The following is a 22,421-nucleotide window of genomic DNA, read 5'->3' on the forward strand; positions in this document are numbered from 1 at the left end:
CCTGACCATTCTCTCTGCCTGACCCCCTGTACCTACCTGCCCGTTAGTTGCTGTACCCGGCTCGTGACCTGACTACTCTCTGCCTGCTCCTCCTGTTCCTACCTGCCCGATTATTATTGACCCGGCCTGCCTGACGACGCTTGCATTGTATGTATTGTTATCTGTGGGTGGTTTGGTTTGGTTCGTTTGCACTGTGTTATGTTGTAGTATTGCACTGCGTTTATGTATTGTTAGTGTTAATAAATTATATTGTTTATAACATATCTGAAGCCTGCGTTTCCCTGCGTCAGTTCACATACCTCTGGTCACACCCGCATCCCTGACATTACACCAAGGCCCAGACTGCAGGTCTGGCCATCCCTTAAATACACCTGCTTAATCAGCTTCAGGTGTTTGGCTGGCTGCAGGGTTGAGTCTCTGATTGCTGAGAGCACCCGCTGGCCAGCCCTGGTACTGCAGCCCACAAGGCAGGTGAGTCCCACCATTACTGGCAAGTCCATTCCTGACAAAGCCACATTTTTACTTCACAGCAATTCAGCATCAACTATGTTTGCTTGGAAATTAAAGCAAACAATAAGCCCTCCAGCCTTAGGTCCAGATGGTTACACTTCATCTTGATATAAACATTTTTCCACTGTTTTAGCGCCTAAATTATCATCTCTCTTCAATTTTATTCTCCACGGTCATCATTTCCCAGAAGAAATGTTATTGGTGAACATGTCACTAAAGCTAAAAAGAATCATCTTTACCCACAAAATTATAGGCAAATTTCGGTGTTTAATAATAACCTTAAAATATTTAGTAGAATCCTTGCTGACAGATTAGCCTCCATTATTCTATCTATAATTTCCTCAGACCAATCAGGATTCATTCCAAACAGGTTAACTACAGACAATATAAGACTTGATGATAATGTTATACAGGATGCCAATCTACATTCTAAGGAAGTTGTTATATTAAGTTTAGACATACACAAAGCTTTTTATAGTGTGCCATGGCCCTATCTTAACATCCTACTCCATCATTTTGGAATAGATGGAAAATTCAATCATGGCATTCAAGCATTATACCACTCACCCAAAACCAGAATTAAAATCCCTGGCTATAATTCGGAATTCTTTTCAATAGATAGAGGCACTTATCAGCACTGTTCCCTTTCAACGCTAATTTTTGCTCTGGCAATGGAGCCCCTGGCTAAAGTATTTCATAAGCATCCATATATTGCTGGATACTTTAATGGATTTCAAGAATTTAAACTTTGTATGCAGATGATGTCCTACTTTTTTTTAAAAAAACCATTACTCTCTTTACCGAACCTTCTTTCTATACTTAATACATTTTCCTCCCTCTCAGCTTTACAAGTAAATCTTTCTACATCTAATGCTTTACCAATTAATATACCTTACCCCAACAAGAGAGAGACTTAAAATTTATTTCCCATTTCAATGGACTAAAGATTCGATCCCTGATCTTGGGATTGATTTTTTATATTATAAATATTTATTAATTTTCTTCCAAATACAAATTACAAAACACCTGTTTCTATACAGGAAAAACATCAAATGGAAATTTTCTTATTGACATAACTTATCTATATCCCACTTCCCCTACCCTGCCTTCCCCCCCCCCCTCCCACTCAGCATTTCCCTTCTCTAAAACCATTTCTGAAACTCAACTTTTATTTCGAGGGGTATACATTATCATCATATATTTCACTTTTTCTCTATATTCCTCCCATTTTTTCCACTTTATATTATACTTCTCCATCATATCCATATCCATATAATATAATCTTTCCGTCGCACAAATCTGATTCATTCTAATCAGCCAATCTTCCTCTGTCGGCACCTCCCTTTTTTTTCCAGAACCTGGGTATAAGACTCTTAGCTGCGCTCAAGAAATATCCGATTCCTGAATCCTTATATGATTTCACTGAAAGCTCTGAGACATGGAGAAGACATAGCTCTGGATCCAGTCTAATATCAATCTCAGTAATTTTTCTTACTAAGTATACAATTTTACTCCAAAACACCTGTATTTTTAAACACTACCACCATACATGATATAACGTATCCACTTCTCCACATCCTCTCCAACACAATGGTGAAATCTCCCTGTTCAATTTGTGCTCCACATTTGGTGTGATGTGCCATCTTACTAAACACTTATAGTTCAACTCCACTTCCCGCATACTAGTGTTTTCGTGAATTAATCTAAGCATTTTCCTCTGCTGCTCCTCATCTATTTCCCTTCCCATATCTTTTTCCCACTTCTCTATATATATTAGTTTTGTGCCTGTGTCTAAATCCGTTAATATTCTATACATTTTTGCAACAGCGTGTCTCCCATCTCCCCGTGCCTCAAGTAATTTTTCAAATGCATTCCACTCCTTTCTGGTTCTCACAGGTTTTGGGAGACTCCCAAAGAAATATTTCAGTTGATGATATCGAAGGTTGTCCATTCTGCTAAAAACTTCTCCCTTTTTCTGCTCCAACTCCCTATATGTTCCTATTTCCTCCCCCACCATTATATCTCTCAATTGGGCATCCTCTTTTACGATCCATTTCCCTGTGATATCTTCCTTCCCTGGAGCAAAATATTCTGAATTCCTTAGTGGCATTAACTGTGAATTAAAAACCCATCCATTTTGTCTATGTAATATTTCCCAAATTTTTAAAACAATAAAAGTGTACACACTTGTGTTAACATCTAGTCCTCTATATTGTGCAGGTAACCATATAATCCTACTTAAATTTGTCCCACTCAGTGTATTTTCAATTCTGACCCAACTTTTCCCTGGATTATGGGTCCAGTCAAAAATTCTCGCAATTATCACCGCTTTATAATATCTCTTAAATTCTGGGAGTCCTAAGCCACCTCTCTCTTTTATTCTAGTCAGAGTATCATAGCGTATTCTTGGTTTTTTATTCCTCCATATAAACCCCATCAGTATTTTTCTAAGTGTTTTAAAGAAGGCCTCTGGGAGTCTAATTGGAATCATTTGGAATTTATATAAAACTTTGGGCACTATTATCATTTTTATCAGATTTATACGACCGATCCAAGACGGATTTCCACTCCCCAATCTCTTCAACTCTTCCTTAATCTCATTTAAAAGTGAAATATAGTTAGTTATGTACATATTTTTAATTGAAGCAGACAGTTTTATCCCGAGATACTTTAAATATTTCTCTCTCCAAACAAAGGGGAATTCTTTCTGTATTATTTCTTTTTCATTATTTTTAAGGTTAATATTTAAAATTTCAGTTTTTGTTGGATTAATTTTCAAATTTGACAATTCCCCATATTCCTTCAAAATTTTCATTAAATTTGGAAGTGATATCCGAGGATTTCCAACATAAAACATCAGATCATCAGCGTAGGCCGCTACCTTATGTTCTCTATCTCCTATCTTTATTCCCTTTATATTTATGTTCTCTCTTATCATAGACAGGAGTGGCTCCAATGATAGGACATACAGCAATGGAGATAAAGGGCAACCCTGTCTTGTTCCATTTGACATTCTGAGAATCTCTGATCTTCTTCCATTAACCATAATAGCGGCTGTAGGCCCTTTATATAAGATAAAAATCCACTTCCTCATTCTATCCCCCAGCCCTATTGCCTCCAGGGTATCCATCATAAATCCCCAGCTCACTCTATCGAATGCCTTCTCAGCATCGATCGACAGTAGTACTACTGGGGTTTTCCCCTTTTTACCTTCCTGTATGAGCAACAATGATCTCAATCCGTTATCTCTACCTTCTCTTCCCGGTACAAACCCCACCTGATCTCCATGTATCCATTCTGGCATCAAGACCTTAAGTCTATTTGCCAGAACCTTTGCATATAGTTTAGTATCTACATTTAACAGCGCAATTGGTCTATAACTTGCACACTGAGATGGATCTTGGGATTGATTTGACCCACTCTAGCCATGATCTATTTCAATACAATTATAGTACTATCCATACTAAAATTACAAACCTTCTTAAACTCTGGAACACATTCCCTATATCACTATTGAGTGACAGCAATCAAAATGAGTATACTTCCCAAATTATTATACTTATTTAGGGCCCTCCCAATAAAAAAATTCTAAACCATTTCTAGATGGTATCCAAAGAGAAATTAATACTTTTATATGGTTAGGCAAACATCCAAGATTTTCTAAGGTGATACTTTATAATTCACAACTCTTGGGAGGTGTACGTGTTCCACACTTATGTTCATACTATCTAGCCGCCAGATTTGCTCAATTGGCACAGTGGAATATCCTCCATTCTAAAATCCCTTGGATTAAATTTGAGCCCGGTTCATTTACCCATATTATCTCCCGAGTTTACTTTGGTCATCTAGCGTTACACATACAATGATTGCCCCATATGACTCTCTGGTTGCACAATTCCTACAATTATGGAACTCCAGTAAAAATAAATTTAATCTGATCTCAAAGATTTCCCCACTGACTTCCTTTTTGGAAGATCCTAAATTGGGTATTGCATTCTCATCACCAAAACAATGTATATAGTGGGAAATCAATAAATTGACTACATTAAATTAATTGCAGGCTAGCTTAAGTTTTGTCTCGTTTTCAAATCTTCATTCTCTTAAAAATATCCCTTTATAGTGAATTACATAGATATTATCAAATCAGACAATTTTTTGCCACAAATTATTCCCTATCAGCCTCAAAGGATATACCTATTTTTTAAAAGATCTGTAAATCTTCTTCTAGAAAAAAAGAAATTATATCAATTATTTATAAGATTATACAAATGTCACTTAACCCAGATAAACTACCATACATGTTAAAATGGGAATGGGAACAGGAATCTGGGATCCAATACTCTTTAGAAGACTGGTCTAATATGATACTGAATCTCCGTAAATGTACTCACTCCATCCCTATTAGGAAAACAGCCATTAAAGTAATAACTCAATGGTATTATACTCCCTTTAGAATTCATAATATGGATGTAGATTCTTCAGGGAATTGTTTCATAGGCTGTGCAGGGGGTCTTTCCTACATATGTTTTGGAACTGTGAGATATTGAAACCAATATGGTTTAAAATATCTTCCTCTGCTTCTCAAATTGCTGCTAGCCCTATTAACCTTTCTCCATCAATATGTTTACAATATGCCCCAATTCCTGGCCTGCCTTCTCTTGCTGTTCAATTAATTCATACTATCTGTGTGGCCACACAGTGGCCTACTGCTTTTAACTGAAAAAATCCTTCTGTTCCCCTTTCACACATCATGGATAGAGTAGACTGTATTATGTTGCCTGAAAGAGTTTTCCACATGATCTCTGAAACTGCACATTTTTAATGCAAAATGGGAGCCATGGCTATCTATAAAAAAAAAAAAAAAAACACTGAATACCTAGAACCTCAAATTGTTCATTACTTCACTTTTTCTTTTTTTTTCTTTAAAGAGAAAAAGGAAAGGGAAAAAAAAGTGTATTATGTTTTCGTGTAATTCGTCAAAACAGTTTTATATCAGTTACATTATATATATTTTATACTAAATTCTGTATTTTTTGTTATACAAAATATACATTATATCTCTTTGTACAACAATATTTTGTTATGCTTTTTTGTAAACTACAGTGTGTAAGACTTATACAATTGTCCATATATTGTAATGTATATTTTTCATTTTTCACTCACAAACCCTTTAACCACTTGCCCTCCGGAGGATTTACCCCCCTTCCTGACCAGGCCATTTTTTTGTGATATGGTGCTGTGTTACTTTAACTGACAATTGCAAATGAAATTTACAGGTATAGGACATTTCTGTAGATTGGCATAGCTGGTTAGAATATCTCTGGTGTAGGGTGTTGTAGGAGACAGGTGAAATAGATAGAATTAGTGTAAGGGCTCATGTACACAGGGCGTCTGAGAAACTTTTTTGACTGCTGGAAACTGACTGCTAGAAAATGTAGGGTAAAAATGTCAGTTTAGCCGCGTTTACGTGCATTTAGCCATGTTTATGCGCATTTGCGTTTAGAATTGCTTTTAAAAGATATCCTCAGGAGACCCTCCCAAATGCCCAGAATGCACTGAGAAATAGTAAATAATTAACTATTTCGGACCTTTTCTAGCAGACTCCTTCCATAAGAAAGGTTACAAGGACAAAACTATCAACACCAGCATAAACACAGCCTTGAGAACTCGAAGGGAAAATCTACTTCAGTACAAAGAGAAAAAAACAAACAACCGTGTACCTCTAGTAACCACATACAACCCAGCACTAGAAGGAATAAGAAAAATAAATCAAAGATTTACAACCCATCATAACAGAGGATGGGACTCTGAAAGAAATATTCCAGCAACCCCCAATACTGGCTTTCAGACAACCCCCCAACCTCAGAAATAAACTAATCAGTAGGAAACTTCCTTCTGATTATGAGGTCACAAATAATGGAAGCAAACCCTGCAATACAAAACGCTGCAAACTGTGCAACCAAATCAATCCATCAAAAAGTGTCAGACACTCAAAAGGGATCTTCAATGTCTCCAGATCCTACAGCTGCACCTCCAGTAATGTTGTGTACCTTATCCAGTGCAGAAAGTGTAGCAAAAGATCTTAGGTTGGCGAAACAGGACAGAAGCTGCAAACAAGGATGAATTTGCATAGACATACCATCAAGGAACATAAAGAAGATGACTTTTGCACACCTGTGGGACACCATTTCGCACAACCAGACCACACAATGGAAGACCTCAATATTTTAGTTCTTAAAGAAAATTTCAAATCCATTCAAGAAAGCAAAACTTTTGTACTAAGAATGATAATTCTATTTGACACAAGAGATAAGGGCCTTAATTTGGACATGGGATTCCTCAATCATTATCCAACAGTTTTATGACTATCACCTCAAGCATGTCTCCCCCCCAGCCAGTCTTTACTTTTGCTGTGTGTCTTATCTCTAGTTTCTCTCTTTTTTTTCTTTTTCATCCCCTACAACTCTTCTAACATTCTGCTAAAACTTTGTGATTAGTACTGCTTAGACCTTGAAGAAGGGGACATTTACCAAAAGCTTGTCCTCAAAATTGTATGTTAGTGCAAATAAAAAAAGTATCACGTCAGTACTCAATTTTTTCTGTCGCAAGCGCACTAATACGGCTACAATCACCTCAAGCAGACCTTTTATGAGAAATAGAGAGAGCAGAAGCAGAGACAGCAGTATGTTTTGAGATGAATACATGGAAACAACTGTGCATGCATTTTTAATGAAGAAAAAAGGCACTGGACAGCATCTAGATATGGACCAGTCCAAAAATGTGTCTAAATGCAAGTAAACACCTTTATATGCGTTTACACGCATTTGGCGTTTGAAATGCCACTAAACTCTACTCCTGAACGCGATTTTTGTGCTTTAAAAAAAATGCTTGTAACCTCAACTGCATGTAAACTACTGTAAATGACTATGTGTACATGGACACATAGGAAAACATAAAGGAAAGTTCAGGAGCTGCTGAAAAAAACGCACAACTGCTCCTAAACTTCAGTTTAGCAACTGCAGTGCACATGATCCTAAAAGAAATAATATATACATACTGTTAGAAATTAGTATGAAATAGTATATTCTAGTAGCATCTGTGTGTATTTCATTTATGTTTTATGAGTTGGTAACAGGGGCGGACTGACAACTCATGGGGCTCCCGGGCAATAGGGGATCATGGGGCCCCCGTGTCTTTGCCGACACTCAAAAAAGCCTATAAAAAAAGTACCATGGGCATTTCATGGGGCCCCCTACTGACCCCGGGTCCTCGGGCAGTGCCCGAGTGCTCAAATGGTCAGTCCGCCCCTGGTTGGTAATATGTGTTACATAAGTAGATTTTTGGTTACACAATGTTATTGAGATATTATGTTGTAAAGATAGATTCTTAGAGTGTTACACGTGAGCTTGTCAATCGAAAGACCATATATGCAGTATCTCCCCTCTTCAATGAAATTGTTGTATTAAGCAGAATTAATGCTTGCCTTACAAAGTTCTGAGTTAAGAGAATTATGACATCTACATGTAACATAAAAAAAGACATCCTAAGAGATGGAAAGGGTCACACATCCATCCATTCATACTCATACAGACACACAGACACTTACATGGAAGACATATTTGTACAGTGATTCACATACTGACAAGCATAAATAGGTGCATTCTCTTTAACCTATGAGACGTAATTTCCTTCACTCTTGGGAAACTCAGACACATTGCTTAGAGCAGAAGCACATGAAGAAGTACTAATGCTTCCATTTGTTTGTAAAATTTTTATAACTTCTGTTTTTATTTCCTAATGTTTTACCTACTCTGAACTGTAATTTATGATACTTTTTATGTTGTATTTTTCAGCCATTGTGTGATACAATAAAATCACACTTTATTTGTATTTTGCCGGCTATTTAATTATCCAAAATCGCCTAAAGACACTACAAATTATTATAGGTGTTGCAGAATAATCTACAAAGTACATGCAAGTCCCTGCAGGTAGATGTCACAGCAAAAGGATGACTTTTACCTTTAGGTATGTTCCACCTCCTCCTATGCTATCAAGGCCCCAGCTTGGCACCTGTTTCGTTAGGATTGCTAAAAGCAGAATTTGTTCTCAGTATTGCACGATTGCAAACAGCTTTCAAGTACATTTAGTGCTATGACATAAAATGTACAGCAGTAGAGAATTTCATGCTGTTCATAATTCAGCTGATTAAACTGTGTGTGTTTGATATATTTTGGCAATTGGGAATTTCATGCTGTTCATGATTCAGCTGACTGAAAGTGTTTGTGTTTGATGTATTTTTCAGATAAAACACATAATTCTTGTGAGGTCTGCATTCGGCTTCAGAACCCATTTGCTAGACAGAGTTTTATTAAAGGAGGTGATCTGTACACACAGTGGCTGATTTAATAACTTTAAATGAAAGCAAAAATATACTTTCTATGAACAGCGTCACAACTTTTCACAACCAGACCTCAACAATGAGGACACAGACATCAATAAAAACTTGGTAACGGTAAAGTTGGAAGGGTTGGAACCTCTATCAGGTTTTTAAAATTATATTTCTACCTGTGTGTGGAGCCTACTTGCCCTGTAGATGAAGACTCTTTGTAAACACGCTCACCAATGCCCAGGACCAGGTGCGGCAGTGGTCATGCGAGAATCAACAATAAGACATCACTCCATACTTAGAAATGAACCGTTCACCATGCACAAATACACCTTAAAGTGGAACATTGACTATTTCTAATACTTATGCTGCTAGCATTAGTAAATAGATAGGAAAGTATATCATATTTTCTTGTTTTAAACATTTTTTTCACATTTCTTTAGCTACTTCCTGCTGTGTGTGCACAAGTTAACTCTGACTATCTTGTACTTCTGTTTAGTTCTATAAGGCCTCTATGCCATGGATTTGGTCCCAAATGCTCCAGGGGCATTTACCACCAGGGAGGGAATCAAAGCACTGGAAGTTACAGGCAGGAAGTTACAATCTGGCAGGAAGTTCAATGACCTACCTAGAGTGCGTAACACTGCTCTGGTAGTTCATTGAGAACTACAAGTCAGCAGCTGCAAAGGCTGCCAGTACTTGTAGTTTTCACATTCACAGAACTCTGTGACAGCAAGCGGGGGGGGGGAGAATCCCCCGCTTGCTGACAAAACAGGGGATCAGGGGGTGCATCTGTAGAATTTTACATGTTACACCCTAAGTATGGGTGTAACATGCAACATGTCACAAAAGATGAACTTATCCTTTAAGATAGGTTGTCATATTACATTTTTGGTAAAACTAAAGATAATCGTACAAAGATTATTTTATTAGAATGTAATGTGTAAGGCAAGCTTCAGAGAACCCAGAAATATATTTTGCAATCCAGGGAAAGAAGTTAAAATGTCACTAGATTTATTACATTCCCTATGAAATTCTATATGTGGAAAATGCATTGGCATTTAAACAGCTTCAAAGGATTTGTTCTGAGCTTAACTCCTTGGCTTCACTGCCTTCCTAGATCAAGCATATCTCTGGAAATTTACTGATAAAGGCTTGCTTTTTTTGGACACATCAAAGAAAATACCAGAATTTCGTGCCACATTTAAAAAAGAAAACCAAACAACAAAAAAACCCACAAAAAAAACTTTTTAACATCATAATTTGCAGGTTTGGAATGACTAGTTTATAGAGATCCTGTTGCCAGGACATTCATTTCAACAAAAATATTCCCATTAAATTATATGTGCATTTAACCTATTTCAGACATTTAGGGTGCATTCACCCTTGAAAACGACCCCTGCCTGTGATAATATTGAGAAAACCCACGAGGGGGTTCCCGTGATTAGCTGCAAGATGCAGACGAAAGGAAAGGGAGGCTGCTGACTCACACAGCTAATCATGTCCACTTACTTGTAATCACTCATGCAGTGATCAAATGCGATTGATCAGCCCTGGCTGTAAACTGCCTGCATCAGAGGAGCAAGTGGTTGATTAATTAGGGCTGCTGAATATTTCACAGGTTGCTACTCTGTTGCTTCCCCCTGTCTTCTAAAGGATTCTAGAACCATTGTGGGAGGAAAAACAGGGCATGCAGCCAGCAATTCCCTGGGAGGAGGGAGCCCATAAATAGTCTGATGCCTGAGTAGCAGGGTACAGTGTTCCTGAGTCCAGTCCTGCAGGAGAAAACCCCTTTGCAAAGACTCTGCCCCTGGTGCAGGACCATAGAGAAAGTATTTAGGAAGACACTGGGGTCCCATCTAGGCTTAGCTGGGGGGTCTATTCCCAAGTTCAAGTCTAGGGATCAAGTTGAGACTGCAGAAACTCACTGGAGAGAGCCAGAAGAAAATGTTTGGGAAAGAGTCCAGCTATCCTATGGTGGATTGAGTCTACATCTCCCTCACTTAGAAGAGCCTGGTGGATATCGGCAAGAGAAAACCAATGATCCTGTGGCTATGTGAGTAAATGACCCCAGCGCTGAAGAGTAGTGACTGTGTGTAGCTTTTAACTCTGGAAGGAGTAAAGGTCACCATCATTCTAGAGATCCTGTGGGACATTACTTGTTTTGTACAGTGCAGCCAGAACTGAGGAGTCCTCAAATTGTTCAGTTCTACAGTTTTCTAGGGTATCCCATGCTCCCTATCCCTATCATTGTTCCCAATAAGAAAAAACCCAAAAAGAAACCCCTTGACTGTTCTTTGGAGCCAGTGGAAGAGTGGAGGAAATGTTGTGTGCCTGGCTGTGTGTGAAATAGATGATTAGCTGTGTAGACATCCAAAAGGCCTGAGAGGGCTGATGGGTGTCATCATCTTGGACATGATGTCAGCAGCCCCAGCAGATTCAGAGCTGTCACTTCAAGTGACATGCTATAGCACATGTGTCAAACACAAGAACTGTGGGATTAATCCAGCCCGCAAGACCATTTCATGTGGCCCTCATATCCAGGGCTTTTCTTTCAGCCAGAATGTGGTGGAACTCCCTTCCACCATCTCTGGTTCTTGCTCTCTACCCTCCTTCTGTGTTTACAAGGACAGCTTTCCTCTTTTTAGCCCGCTGCTCTCACAGATCCCTGGCTGCTTTGCACGCACTCATAGTGGGGCACAGTGGGGACAGATGCTGACCAATGATATCTGTGCAAGTGAGAAAGAAAGGCAGATCCGCCTACACTGTCAGGAGGTACTATACCCACACTGGGTATATGAAATGTGAAGAAGCTTGAGGTGGGAGGGAGAGATGAGGGCTGTGGAGGGAGATGTGTGCAGAGGTGGGGGATGGGGTAAAGTGGTGTAGAGGTCAGAGGCGGGGAGAGTGGAAGTGAGATGTGGACAGCCTGTGAAAGAGAGCTGAACCCTGCACTCTGTGCATAGTACTCCCCAAACCCTAGACTCAACCCTGCAATTTGTACACCGCACACTCCTGAACTTTGCACTTTGTACATAGAGCACTCCTGAACTCTGTACTCCATACCTCACAGACTCCTGAACCCTGCACTCTGTACGTAGCGTACCCCTAAACTCTGTAGTCTGTACATAATGAACTCCTGAACTCTTCATACATAGTTTTACATATACAAATGACCCTTTGAGGGCAACCATAATGCTGGTGCAGCCTGCAATAAAATTGAATTTGACAGCCCTGCCTTATAGTATTCCCCTTTGCTCCTACCTCAGCTACAAAATGAAAGGGTATGTAGGGAAGTGAAGAGAGGGAAGAAGGAGCTTGTCCAACACCTAGCCATGCCAGATTTTTGAACAAACGTTTGTATGGGCATTTTAATGAAAATTCTCAGTACATTTGACAAAATGTTGTTCAAAGGTACTTCAAAATTTAATTTTCTATTTGGTTGTGGATTGCATGGACTTTATTGAATGAAAAACCACATACACTTAGAAATGTGTTTGCTTGAAAAAAAGTTCCATTCTACTTGTTCAAATTTCCTTATCACTCTGTCAAAAATGAACATTGCTTTGACCCCACTACTGCTTAGAACACTGAATGAATATTCTTAAATAATTAAATAAATAAAATAAAATAAAAAATCTGCTAATGTATGGCCAGCTGTAGACTCTGCCAGAATAGGAGAGGGCTATGACATGCAGCTAGGCACGGGCTGTGCTAGGGAATTGACATTCCTGGATTAGTCACATTTTTAGTTAAATTATTTTGTAGAATATTCAGAGGCTCATTGCAAGTGAATAAAAATTATTTGTGAAACATACAAACACTGCAAGTACCGGTAAGCACTTAAAATACTTAGTTTTTATGTGCTTTTACCACCAAATGTATTACATTGGTTACAGGATCTCTTTAACTGATGAAATCCACACAGACCATTATTAGTAATTATTAGTAGAAATATTATGACATCATGTTGTGTGCATTGCTATCATGTCATTGTTGTGCCTTGTGGTGCTATAAAAAGCAAAAGATAACTGTGTAGATTGCACTGTGTACAGTCCACCAATGGACATCATGCTGGAGTATGAAAAGATCAGTGAGCATGCCTTTTTGTTCTGTTTACAATACCCAGTATTGTACAAAAATACAGAGTATTTTTTGCTGTAGCAAATTTAATTCATCAAATTTAATTAAAAATTGATTTAATTAAGATTATGCAAATAAACCATCTCTGACCTTCCAAGGGACAGTCAAGGTGGAACTTCAGCTTGTTTGCATGAGGGTTCATTCACGCCATTTATTTAAGCTGCATTGAATTGCACAGATTAACACAGGCTTGGCGAAAGGGCACACAGAAAACATTTGTTTTCTAAGTGCCCGGTTCACACCACAATGCTGCCTTGAGTTGCCTTAAGGTGTTTTCCAGTGAGTTGTGTAAAAATGCAGATATGCTGAATTTTTTTTGCAATGCACTGGAGCTGACCTGAAGTCATCACTGGTTGCCACATAAAGGGAAATGTATGTCTTTTAGGTCTGTCATTTTGTTTTCCCCCCACTTCATTTTATATTTTGTACTAACATGTTGATTAATTGTTTTGTATTATACCCAGAATGAGTTAATGAAAATATGCTGTGTCAGTTATGTGTTACAGAACTGTACTCACAATATTCTTCTTCTATGTTTTATCTTAGCTTAGCCTTGGTAGAGGAGGAGATAGTATCCAATTATTTCTTTATACTAACATCACCTGTTTCTGTTATGATATAATTAAAAGTCAAATACTTCTGTACTATGGGAAAATAATTGTTGGATACTTGTAACTGATTTCAAGGCCTGAGAAAGTCATGTTTATAGCCTTGACAAGTATCTAGCGAGATTCTATTGTATGTAGTAGATAAGTGTTTTAAAACAATTTAGAAACTTTCTTTATTCCTGAAAAAGTGAAACTCTGCTTCTCATCACTTTTCAGAATTGACGTCAATGTTTGTCTTTTTGTATTCAGCCAATCAACTACTGACAACTCAGCTTTTTGATACTCTGTGCCCCCCACCTTTCTTTTTTCTGTTATATTAATTTTCTTCCCGCTAATAAACTTGAGAGATTGATTTTACCTATCATTGTGTGTATGTGTATGTCTGTTGTCTTTTCTGAGATGAAGTCAATCTTCCCGACGTGTCGTACCTTCAACAACCTGATAAAGACTGATAGCCAGGGGCTATCGACAACCTTTCAATTGGAGGTCCCACCGAGATCGGGAGGTCAACCCGTTTGCGGTCACCCGGTAAGATAAACAAAGTCTGTCTGTCTGTCCGGCTGTCCGTGGGCTCTGACTAAACTCTCGATCTCTGAACTGTGACAGGAGTATTCTGGGAATACTTCATTGAGTCTCCGGGAGACTCAGATAAGGAAAGGTGATTTATGTAGACGGGGTCTACATTTTAAATACCGAGACAGGGTCTAGGTATAATTACAGAGTCTTGACTAGTCTGTTGAGGGTAACCAACTTTCTTTTCTTTGCTTCTATTATCAAATGCATAGAGTATAAGATAATTTGTTTATGCAAATAAGTGAGCCCGGTTGGTAAGTGAACGGGTCGAAGACTTTGAAATAGAGTCAATATTTAAGTTCTTATTGTCTATTTTTTGTTGAGAGTGATAAGTGGTCATGTGTCACTAGACCCGCTCCATACTGTCAACTCCGTACTGTCAGAATATATCCTTCTTTCTCCAAAGAGGACGTGATTTTTTTATTGCAGCACAGCAGCAAATCCAACCCACAGCCCCATCCCCCGTCCCAGTCCAGGACGCGGTGGAAGACCAACCTGAACCCCCACCCAAGGAATCCCTAGGGACAGAGCAGCCAATTCCTAATTCCACACAGGATGAGGGAACCTTTTTCTGCTGAAGGATTAAAAGAGAAATCAGGGTCCCCATTAGTAGACTTGGCAAATAAAGCAGGAATAGATAAAATTTTCAGTCCCGGAAGGGCAGGTAGAACCAGATACAAAGTGGCGATACAGACTAAGCAATATCCATTTCTCACTGTAGGAGACATATTAATAATTAAATGTTTGGAAATAGAGGACATTGACTGTGTTATAAAACATTGTTCTGTTGGTGTTTGACATTCCGTTTTTTTTACAGCCATACCGTCTGATGCTGAATGTTTTTCAGTAATTGATTTAGCAAATGCATTTTTTAGCGTCCCTGTTGATGCAGAGACACAGCCCATTTTTGTTTTCTGTTTAATGCTTCAGGGTTTTTGTAGATTTATTCTGTAGTCTACTCAACTGTTCTCCAGGCCACTCTGAGGGGGTGGACACCGGACTATGGGTCAGTCCTGCTGCAGTACGCGGATGTCATCTGCCTCTGCAGTCTCACTAAGGGGGCCGGCCTGAGGGATGGGGAGAGTTTGTTGAAATGTTTTTTTGAAAGTGAACACAAAGTGTCAAAGAAAAAACTACAATGGTGTAAAATAAGTGTTAAATATCTGGGTTTTGTGCTTACAAAAGGAGGAAAGGAAAGTCGGTCCAAAGAGAGCTGTGGCTCTCCTGAAACTTGCCCGCCCACAAACCAAGAAAGACATGCTCTCCTTTCTTGGAGCCATTGGTTACTGCCGCCAATGGATACCTGACTGTTCCTATTATGATAAGTCATAACCCAGAAAATGTCAGAAATTGTTAAGTGGTCAGATGACATGGTTGATGCATATGTGTATTTGAAAAATGCTATGATAACTGCCCCAGGCCTTAGCCTTCCTGACTATGTAAAAATGTTTCATGTGTATGCAAGGGACAATTGTAAGACCATGGCTGGTGTACTCGCCCAAGAGCACGGAGGCAGATTTCGCCCTGTAGCTTTTTTCTAAAAAAAATGGTGCCATTTCAGGTCCAAGGCATTCCTGCATGTCTCAAAGTGTTGGCATTTTACGTTATGACTGTGGAGATGTCTATGTCATTCACCTTAGGACACCCTATGATATTGCACACTACACATAATGTAGCTATTTTACTAAGAAATATACACACTCAGCACATGTTCTTCCAACAACTCAGCGGATATGAGGTTATCTTGAGGAGCAACCCCATGTTGCATATCAAGTATAGCGCAAACAACTCAGGTCCAGCAATGATCCTAAACGCACTGTTGGGTCTCAAATTGTCAAACGATCTAGGATCCGAGGCTCATGACTGCCTCAAAATCCATTGAGGCCAATATTTCACCCAGACTAGATTTATCAAAGATTCCAATCCCAAATGCTGATGTTGTTTTCATAGATGGCTCCTGCACTAGGCCAAATGACAAATCCCTTTTCAATCAGCCCAGGCTGCTGAATTGATTGTTTTCACTAAAGCATATGAACTGTACAAAGATCAGTCTGTCACTATTTACACGGATTCTAAATATGCCTATGGAACAGTGTATGACCATGGTGTAATATGGTTTCTCAGAGGCTACATAGGAGCTGATGGGAAAAAGATTGCCCATTCCCAATTAGTAGCCAATTTGCTCAAGGCTCTCACACTTCCCAAGGAACTTGCTGTCATACACTGCAGAGCACATACCAAAGGGGACGATGATATAACAAAAGGTAACGCTCTAGCAGATTATGAAGAAAAAAAGGTAGCTCAACAACAACCTGCTTTACTGCAGATGCCCACTTTATGCCCCATCCTCCCAGATGATTTTCAATTGATCACAACCTTGTAGCAGTCAGTTTCCACAAAGGAGCTCGAAGACTGGTGCTACCCTATTTTACAGAAGAGTCCAAAGACTGGATTAATCTGCAAAGAGGGGAAACCATGCATCCTACGGTGTAGCGCCCCGATATACATTGCACAATACCATGGTAGAGGACATATAGGATGGAAGGCAACCCTAAAACAACTCCAAAAATATTTTTATATCACAGGAATGGTGGAGTTAGTACATGATTATGTGAAAAGATGCATCACATGTATCAGGAGTAACCCAAACAACCCAAATAAAGCCATGCATCAACACCTGCCTTACCCCACAACACCTTATACACATCTTCAGATTGACTTTACACACATACCCCTACCAAAAGGGAAGACAACAACCAGTTTGTGTGGTCACAGATGTGTTTTCCCGATGGCCAGAAATGTACCCCACAAAAAGAGAACGATGTTATCCGCGAGTTTCCATTTTTTTTACAGGAAAATACCCACCCATTCCAGGCCGGAGATCGTATTGTGGTGAAACAGCTGACGAGAAACAAGAAACAGCAGGATTTCGTCTATGGACCAGAAATTACGGTTGTAGCAGTAACCAGAACAGCAGTCCTCACTGAACATAGTTCTATCTGGATCCATGCTTCCAGAGCGAAGGTGGTCGAGAAAGGATCAGGACCAGACCCAAGGGAAACAGGAAAGGAGGTACTAACGGTGGCAGAAAGCCCTGACCTCGAACAGGACAATCAAGGAAAGGGGGTACTAACGGGGGTAGAAAACCCTGACCCTGAAGAAGATGAACTGCTTCCCCAATTTTGGACCATGGTTCTGCCACTTTCTCCTGATTATACTGATTTTGTTGGCACCTAGCCATGGTGAAGTGGTGATAATACAGGACTCAGGCCACACTATATTGTGGTATAATTCATCAAATACTGAGGTTGCCACCTTCATTATTGATTACCGCCAAAGTGTACAATGTTCCCATAACTCCCACTTACTCTGGTTGTATAATATGTATCATACTGCACATGATGTTAGCCATGTATATATAGATGCCATAGGGGTACCAAGAGGGGTTCCAGACGAATTCAAGGCCAAAAAAAACAAGCAGCAACTGGATTTGAGTCTATATTTTTCATTGTCACCGTAAACAAGAACGTTCATTGGATAAATTACATTTATTACAATCAACAAAGATTTGTTAATTATACTAGGGATGCCCTAAAGGGAACTGTTGAACAATTAGAAGCCACTTCACAGATGACACTCCAGAACAGGATGGCCCTAGATATGATCCTAGCTGAGAAGAGTGGTACATGCAAAATACATAGACATGGTAGACGTTTGTTGCATTTACATCCTAGACAACACAGGCCCAAATGGCAAAGTCACATTAGCCATAAAGAAACTCAAAGACTTGTCTATAAAGTTTAAGAAGAACTCCAGCTTAGACAACTCTCAGTATTTTGGATGGTTCACCAGCTGAAAACAGATACTAGTACAGCTTGCTATTATTATCCTGATTATATTAGTTACCATAGGTTTTGTGGTTTGCTGTATTCTCCCGTGCATTAAAAAGCTTATGAACAAAGGAATAGGTATGAGTATGTATGAAGAAGAGATCTAAGAACAAACTGCCCCACTGAACCCAAAACCTAAAGAGTACCACAGTTATCTAGCCAAATATAAAAAGAAGCAGAAAAAGAACTATGTTGTATAAGGGGGAATAGAAATTAAAATCATATATGTAAATAATGATTTTAAGAGGGGATTGAAGGGAAATGTATGTCTTTTAGGTCTGTCATTATGTTTTCCCCCCACTTCACTTTATATTTTGTACTAACATGTTGATTAATTGTTTTGTATTATACCCAGAATGAGTTAATGAAAATATGCTGTGTCAGTTATGTGTTACGGAACTGTACTCACAATATTCTTCTTCTATTTTTTATCTTAGCTTAGCCTTGGTAGAGGAGGAGATAGTATCCAACTATTTCTTTGTACTAACAGCACCTGTTTCTGTTATGATATAATTAAAAGTCAAATACTTCTGTCCTATGGGAAAATAATTGTTGGATACTTGTAACTGATTTCAAGGCCTGAGAAAGTCATGTTTATAGCCTTGACAAGTATCTAGTGAGATTCTATTGTATGTAGTAGATAAGTGTTTTAAAACAATTTAGAAACTTTCTTTATTCCTGAAAAAGTGAAACTCTGCTTCTCATCACTTTTCAGAATTGACGTCAATGTTTGTCTTTTTGTATTCAGCCAATCAACTACTGACAACTCAGCTTTTTGATACTCTGTGCCCCCCACCTTTCTTTTTTCTGTTATATTAATTTTCTTCCCGCTAATAAACTTGAGAGATTGATTTTACCTATCATTGTGTGTATGTGTATGTCTGTTGTCTTTTCTGAGATGAAGTCAATCTTCCCGACGTGTCGTACCTTCAACAGCCTGATAAAGACTGATAGCCAGGGGCTATCGACAACCTTTCACCACACACTATGTAGAGATAATTTTAATGCCAAAAGGTGAATAGTGCCTTGTGTCGTAACAACGCAAGGCACCACCCCCCATCAGCTGCTGCAATCAAGCCCTTATTTATGTAGATATCAAAATAATAAATTAACAGGCAGGACAGAGATCAGGTGTGATGTACAAAGTGTTCAAGGCCAAGGCAGCAAAATAAATTTCAGTAGAAGGATCACAATCTTTTTTTATTGTTTTCTCCACAGACCAAGCTGTCCAGCAAAGGTGCGTGCACACAGCAGGCTGACACTGTTGCTGACAATTGCATGGCTTAGAGTTGTCAGCCTGTAAAAGGAAACATAACTAAAATTGATTTTAGAATTACATATACTTTGAAGAAAACAAAGTCATTTTTTTTTTATATTATTATTTTTTGTTTTATTATTTATATATATTATATATTATTGTTGAAATTTTGTTTGCAGAAAGATTGATGAAACAGAAAAAAGCTAAATAAAAATTCAAAGGCAGTAGTGCACAAATAATATCTCTGTACTGTTGCCCTAATTTGTTTTCGGCTTTTTTTCCTGAAAAGAAAGCTTGAATACATTCTCTGTCCTTTCCCCTGTTCCTCCCCAATTTTTCATAAAGCTTTCCTAGGATGTTTTCCTGTCCTTCAATTTTCTTGGATCTATATATAAAGATACATTTAATAAATAAAGTTGACAGTTGCCATGGCTGCACATGCAGGCACAGCACTTTGATGCTCTCTGTAACAATCAGTATTTTTGTTACAGGCAGCTAAAACACATATATATATTTCGGCTTTAGGAATTGCTGACTATCAGAAATATAGAGTACATCAGAGTCATATTGCAAAAAGTCTCAGCTTTGTTCCATCAGAGATTCTATGCTCAGTGGACTCCACTGGAATGGGCAATGAAATAAAGACTACAAACTAGGAGTGGAGCTTAAAATGGCCATGGCCTTTTCATTATTGGTATTAAAGGTTTAAACATAGCAATGTACAATAAATATTAGCTGTTATAATAAATAATCTCAACACAACAAACTAGTAAACAAACCCAGTCACTGGTTGTAATGATAGCAAAACCACTTAACTGTCCCCCTTTCAAATAAAAGGTGATCAAACCACATCAATAAATTTATAGGCAATGGGAGGAGCTCACGGGCAGGAGATCTTGAGGACTAGTAGAGCGGGCTTGACAGAGCTGGTTTAAATAGAGCTTTGACCCCTTCCAGAAGGCAAGGTGACCTGACCTTCTGGAAGTTTTCTAAAGACTAGAAAAGGAAAAGGGGGGCCTTGAAACAGGCACCCCCTTTACTTTCATGGGACCATTGATATTAAAGGTTTAAACATAGCAATGTATGATACATATAAGATGTTATAATACATAATCTCAACACAACAGACTAGTATACAAACCGAGTCACTACCACGGGTTGTAATAATAGCAAAACCGCTTATGAACTGTCCCCCAGAAGCCAGGTTTATTTACAAAATAAACCTAGCCCAACCACTCTGAGCCATCTCCACGGCAGTTAGTAAATTATTGTCAAATATGTCAAGACCAATGTCAGATAGGTGGACTCCATCCTCTCTATAGAGCCCAACTACACATGTCTGAAAGAAAAGCCACCAATATTAGGTAAAACTTCTCAATTGCCCTATTTATCCTCTTTCTATCCTTTTCAAAAGGGGAGTTAAGCCAAATTAATCTCAATAACAACTTTGCGGCCTGGTCCGGTACTCCAGCAGTCAGCACAACTTTCTCTCTAGTTCTGCTCTCCAGCTCTCTCTCCTCTCACTTCCTGTCCAGTCTCCCAGGCTTCTGTATATATCTGCTCCCACCCACACACCAGCTCTTCTGGGAAAAGTAGTTCTCTGATACACTGCTCCCCAGCAAAGTCCTGCGGCTCAGCTTACAAGGTCCTTGGGGCTGCTCTACAGAATGTGAGTGCCACGGAATTGCAGGACACTGCCATCTTGTGTTGGTTTTAACATACTGCAGCTGACATTACAGCAGGGTATTTTATATTTAATGTCTGCAAAGTCAGAATTCTAGTTTTGCCTGTGAATATACATCTAAATCTATATCTAAAATAGGAATTCTTAAAATATGATAATCTAAAAAAGAATTTGGACATTGTTTTAACATAAGAAGCTAATATAGAGTAGATTTAGACATGCATATAAATCTCCCTTTCCTCCTAAGTCTGATCCACGTTGGATTGTGCTTCAGAGGCTACTGACAAGCGGGGAAAAAGTGATGTGACCTGCCCCCTCACAGCCTGTGTTAACCTTATTTTTGCCAACAAATGCTCCATGGGTGGACTGAGCAGGTTTGCTGATAGACCATAACACAGCATATCTTTGTGGTCATGAGATGCACCTGTCTCCTAGTACCTTATGCCTGGCGGTTATGTGCTATACATGCATAGTACTAGTCAACCTTTGAGAGTAATATTTTAATAATAGCATTATGGGGTTTTTATGATATCATACCTATGGAGTGTTCTTTATTTTCTATATGCAACATCTTTGAGTATATACAGTATGTGTGGGAGATTTGGAGGAGAACGCAGTGAGATAATTGGAGTTAACCAGTGGGGTACTATTATGTTTCTGTAACAAGAAAGGCATGGATGACTGGTGAGTGTCTGCCTGCTGGGTAGAGGTGAATCACTGAACACAGTTTGTGATATTAGTTTGTTGGGTAGGTCCAGCATGGTATGGCAGGCAGTAAGCACACAGAGTCCTGATTTGCAAAAGGCAATGTATTGTCAAAGTAAAAGACTCTACAACCAGACCCCATGGGGAGTTTACCCTACCAGGAACTGCAGTGTAGCGACAGCCATATGTAGACTCAGTGATGCCAACAGTGTCTGCCATGAGGTGCAGAGTGTGGCCTGGCCAGTCCAACCCAAAGGGGAGCTTCCGGAGAGGGTAGACATAGTCTCTGCTCTTTTTTACTCCTCTGGAACCTTTCCCTATTGTTAGCACTGTCCCTGCCAGACAGGGAACTTGTCCCTACTCTAGCCACTCGCATAAAGCATGCAAAAAACCAGGGTCAGAGTCCTAAATAGACTCTGCTTGACCCAATATGGCTTCCAGAGTCACATGAGTTCCCCTATACTTCCTCTCCACTCTGCATTGCTGCTGTGGTCCAGTATCACCTGCAGTAGAGAATACAGACTGGAATTGCCTACAAGTTGGAGTCTTGTGGATTAACAAGAACAGTGAACTTTAGAAGAAACACATAGTTTGTGTTGTTGAGTTAGGGCCCGTTCACATGGGCGTACTTTGCCAAGTGGATCGACCTGATCAGCGGGGGATC

General features: G+C 39.1%; 1 protein-coding gene across 1 annotated transcript in view; it reads left to right on the plus strand.

The window, feature by feature from the left end:
• The window catches only part of LOC149454164 (uncharacterized), a 28,846-nt gene extending 9,873 nt beyond the window's left edge, over positions 1-18,973 (plus strand). The window contains exon 2 of the mRNA XM_089687785.1: positions 17,074-18,973. Coding sequence (XP_089543911.1) covers positions 17,074-17,457 — 384 coding nt within the window. The 3' untranslated portion in view covers positions 17,458-18,973. The remainder of the gene's footprint in view (positions 1-17,073) is intronic.
• Positions 18,974-22,421: the final 3,448 nt, after the last annotated feature.

Source organism: Staurois parvus, unplaced genomic scaffold (assembly GCF_062004578.1).
Source record: "Staurois parvus isolate SC_StPar_1 unplaced genomic scaffold, SC_StPar_1.0 ptg000437l, whole genome shotgun sequence".
NCBI classification, from domain to species: domain Eukaryota; kingdom Metazoa; phylum Chordata; class Amphibia; order Anura; family Ranidae; genus Staurois; species Staurois parvus.